The sequence below is a fragment of the Salvelinus sp. IW2-2015 genome, unplaced genomic scaffold (assembly GCF_002910315.2).
Source record: "Salvelinus sp. IW2-2015 unplaced genomic scaffold, ASM291031v2 Un_scaffold4766, whole genome shotgun sequence".
NCBI lineage: Eukaryota > Metazoa > Chordata > Actinopteri > Salmoniformes > Salmonidae > Salvelinus > Salvelinus sp. IW2-2015.
In genome coordinates this window covers 19,092-23,690 of record NW_019946035.1, presented here as the reverse complement: position 1 = coordinate 23,690, position 4,599 = coordinate 19,092, and the positions used below count along the sequence as shown (strand labels likewise).

The 4,599-nt window shown below is 52.1% G+C and overlaps 1 protein-coding gene across 1 annotated transcript in view; it reads left to right on the top strand.

Moving 5' to 3' along the window:
- The window catches only part of LOC112077617 (SET and MYND domain-containing protein 4), a 14,964-nt gene that overhangs the window by 7,443 nt on the left and 2,922 nt on the right, over positions 1-4,599 (top strand). The window contains exons 3-4 of the mRNA XM_070441777.1: positions 644-1,837; positions 3,257-3,547. Of these exons, the coding sequence (XP_070297878.1) occupies positions 644-1,837; positions 3,257-3,547 (1,485 nt within the window). The remainder of the gene's footprint in view (positions 1-643; positions 1,838-3,256; positions 3,548-4,599) is intronic.

Genomic DNA, 4,599 nt, shown 5'->3' with positions numbered 1-4,599 from the left:
GCCTGCATGGAGTGGGCTGGAATGGAGTGGCTGGATATGGCGTGGCTGGAATGGAAAGTGGCTGGAATGGGATGGTGGAATGTGGAGTGGCTGGAATGGAGTGGGCTGGAATGGAGTGTTGCTGGAATGGAGTGGCTTGGAATGGAGTGGCTGGGAATGGATGGCTGGAATGGGAAGTGGCTGAAGGAGTGATGGAATGGAGTTGATGGAATGGGTGACTGGAATGGAGGTGGGCTGGAATGGAGTGGCTGTTTTGAATGGAGTGGTGGAAGTGGGAGTGGTGGAATGGAGTGGCTGGATGGCGTGGCTGGATATGGAGGTTGGTGGAATGGAGTGTGCTGGAGATTGGGTGGCTGGCAGGGAGTGGCTGGAAAATGGAGTGATGGAGCGTGGTATCACCAGTTGTCTTACGTCCAGTCTTCTCAGTAGTTTGTGTCTTACGTCCAGTCTTCTCAGTAGTTTGTCTTACGTCCAGTCTTCTCAGTAGTTTATGTCTTACGTCCAGTCTTCTCAGTAGTTTGTCATCTTCAGGATTTCACTGCTTACCTTTCCATTTCACATATTGTTTTAAGAGGTGTGCGTACGTGCCCTCGTTCTTGCGTGTGAACGTGTAAATATTGTTTGACTTCAGAGTTTCTCCATTGTATTTCTTCTCCTCAGGAGTGCCTCGAGGACATCGACAGAGCCCTGAAACACGGCTACCCAAGTCACCTGAAGCACAAACTACAGGACAGACAGGCACAGTGCCTCAACCACTTCCCCAACGGGACAGAGGGGCTAAACACYRCCAAGCAGGGGGCAGGGCACCAGGCAGAGGGGTTAAACACTGCCAAGCAGGGGGCAGRGCACCAGGCAGAGGGTGTGTGTAGCAGGACCAACTCAACAAAGCCCAACCCAAAGTCCCCAAACTCACAACAGCAGAATGGGATTTCTCCTGTGTCGTGTCTCCCACCTGGTTTGTCCGTGTGCTTCAGCCCTGAAAAAGGGCGACACCTGGTGGCCACCAAGGAAATCGCGGCCGGCGAGGTGATATTGGAGGACASGGCTTACAGCTGTGTGCTTATACCCGGGATGGKGGGAGGGRGAGAGAGAAGAGAGGAGACGGAGGAAGCAGGAAGAGTGTTTGGGACCGAGGTGAGGCGCTGTCATCAGTGTTTGGGGGAGACAGTGAGCCCTGTGCCATGTGAGGGGTGCAGCTACGCTCGCTACTGCTCAGAGGGGTGTCGGCGGGKCGCGTGGGAGCGGCATCATCGCTGGGAGTGTCCAATCGGAGCCGAGCTGTGTACTGCGGGAGTGATGTCACAGCTGGCGCTGAGGGTGGCGTTAAAGGCGGGGGTGAAGGAGGTACTGAAGGCACGGCAACCAATCAGAGACGCGGATACTGATTCTAAACTAATCGGCGAGAAGATTAGCTCCAAGAATTCCAGTTCTAAGCCAATCACAGAAAACATCCGCCCAAAGAAGAAGAATTCTGGGTCCAGTGACGCCACCTCAACTGAGCCGGAGATCAACGACCCCTCTGCTTATTACCATGGTGATTCCTACCTGAGCGTCTACCACCTGCTGCCTCACCTGAATGGCCACGCCCCCAGCCTGCGCTTCTTGTGCTCTGTCACCATAGCAACGCTCTACCTGCGGCTGCGCCAGGCGGGACCTCCACCTGTGTCCTGGGAGATGGGAGGAGCCTCAGAAAGCAGGAAGTGCAGTAACCAATCGCAGGCCCCCGAGGAGGGAGAGGGCTGGACTCCGGAGCTAAGCCTGCTGGGAAGTGTAGTTCTGAGGCACATGTTGCAGCTGAGATGTAATGCCCAGGCAGTGAGCCTGCTCAGAGACACAGGTGAGTGTGTTAGATCAGTCAGAGAGGATGAGGTGAACTGAGAGGGCTGACTCCACCCCAACATCTGTCCTCACAAGAATAAAGTGTGAAGCTGACCAACTGGAGATATTATGTTTGTATGGAGGTCAATGAGAGGGTGTTGAATTGGGTCAACATAGAATTGAATTGCTAATTTGCTAAGTGAGGCTAACACCGTACCCAAACCGGGTGCGCTATCATGCTCAAATGTATTTTGTCCCCCTCCCCCCACACACCAAACGCAATCACGACACGCAGTTTAAAATATCAAAACAAACTCTGAACCAATTATATTAATTTGGGGACAGGTCGAAAAGCATTAAACATTTATGGCAATTTAGCTAGCTAGCTAGCTTGCAATTGCTAGCTTTTTTTGCAGTTGCTAGCTAATTTGTCCTGGGATATAAACGCAGAGTTTTATTTTACCTGAAATGCACAAGGTCCTCTACTCCGACAATTAATCCACACATAAAACGGTCAACCGAATCGTTTCTAGTCATCTCTCCTCCTTCCAGGCTTTTTCATCGTTGGACTTTATATGGCGATTGGCATCTAACTTTCATAATAAGGTGTATTACCGACCAACCGACTTCAGTTCATCTTTCAATCACCCACGTGGGTATAACCAATGAGGAGATGGCACGTGGGTACCTGCTTCTATAAACCAATGAGGAGATGGCACGTGGGTACCTGTTTCAATAAACCAATGAGGAGATGGGAGAGGCAGGACTTGCTCAGTGTCACAAATAGAACTGACTTCTATTTTAGCGCGTGGCAACGCAGACGCTTGTTGGCGCGCGTGAGCAAGTGTGGGTGAAATAATTGAATGACATGTTTATTTTGCAACGCTGGCGCCCGCGACGTGACCGATGTGGTCAGTGTTGTTATGTGATCTCATTAATAGAAGTTTTGTCATGTATAGGTTGTTACGTGTATACTGATATAAGTGCCATCCCCGTGGCAACTTTGAGAAAAACATGTTTTTCTCAGAGTTGTGCTGCTGTACACATGCGCATCTGCTCTCTCATTGGCTAGAATGTTCCCGCCTGTTCCCGCCTTCTGCCTTTTTCATGGACATTCTATTTCCATTGTTGGAGCACACAGTACAATATCTTGTCAATATAATGGAAAGTCTTTGGATCAGTTTAAAGTCTTTATCGTACTTTAGTTTGGTGGATGTGTTCTACACGGGCCCCTATTCTCTATCGCACACTTGAGTCCCACGGGCCCCTATTCTCTATATCGCACACTTGTTTTATTTATTGCAAAGGCCCATGGGACTCAACGTAAGTGCGTTATGTAGGGATTAGGGAGCCATTTTGGAGGTAGACCTACTCCGTAAACACAGAGAAAGAACATTTCCTGTCTGACCTTAGAATGACCTTCCCATGACCTTTACAGGTGATTTTACTGCGGTGCAGTCCACACAGGAAGTGCGCATTGCCACGGCAATATTCCCCACACTGAGTATCCTGAACCACTCCTGCTGCCCCAACACAAGTCTCAACTTCAGGACCTCTCACCTGGTCTCACCTCAACCAGACCTAGTCTCTACTGATGAACTGGGTTCTACTGGTCCTGAGGCCTGTTCTGCTCCTGTCTCCGTATCCGCTGGAGTAGCTGCCTCTATCAGAGCGTCCAGAGACATCTGTCCTGGACAGGAAGTCCTGCACTGTTACGGTGAAGAAGAGAGCTCCTAGAGCGAGTGAGGAGGAGGGAGAAGGGGGGAGGGGGGGGAGGAGGAGGGAGGGAGGGTGGAGGGGCCAGAGAAGGAGGGAGGGGGTGGGAGAGAGAGAGGAGTGAGGTTAGGAAGGAGGGAGGGTGGGGGGGGGCCATGAGAAAGGGGAGGAGGGAGTGATTAGAGAGGTGGGGTGGGTGGGGGGAGAGGGGGGTGGGTGGGGGGGAGAGGGAAGGAGTGAGAGGAGAGAGAGAAGGTGAAGGATAGGAGGGCCAGTTAAGAGTTTCCCACCCTTGTTCCCACAGAAACAACCATTGATCTCATGGGAAGACATACACCAACTCACAAGGGAAAATGACATGACCATCATCTCCAATTCACAGCCAGTCCATTTTTCATATGCATACCACGGTACACACACCTGTCTGTACTGTCTCCAGGAGGTTCCATTGCCTGCTCCAGCTTGACCCTACCACCTCCCAGTCTTGAGGTCCAGTTCAGAGCGTACAACACTGATGACCGCAGGACGACTCGCACACACACGAACCCCCCTGCACCGTCACCACCGCACTGCTGAACACACAAGAGCAAAAGACAGACACAAGACAGAACAGACACACAGACAGCAGTACGTTGTGATTGATATGATGAGATAGTTGGTTGATAGTTTCATTCTACTCTGGAAAGTGATGGGAGATGGTGGAGAGGTTGGAGTTAGATGGGGGGGTGGAGAGATGGGGGGGTTGGGGAGATGGGGGGGTGGGGAAGATTGGGGGGGGGGAGAGGTTGGCGAGAATGGGGGACGAGGTTTGGGGAGATGGGGGGGGAAGAGGTTGGCGAGATAGGGGGGGATTAGAAGTGTTGGGAGATGGTTAGAGGTGGGGAGATGGGGGGTGAAGAGGTTGGGGAGATGGGGGACGAGGTTTTGGGGAGGATGGGGGTAGAGAGATGGGGGTGGGGGAGGTTGGCTGAGAATGGGGGGGAGATTGGTTGAAGGTTGGGAGAAATGGGGGGGTGGAGAGATGAATGGGGGTGAGCAGATGGGGGGGAGAGGTTTGGCGAGCTG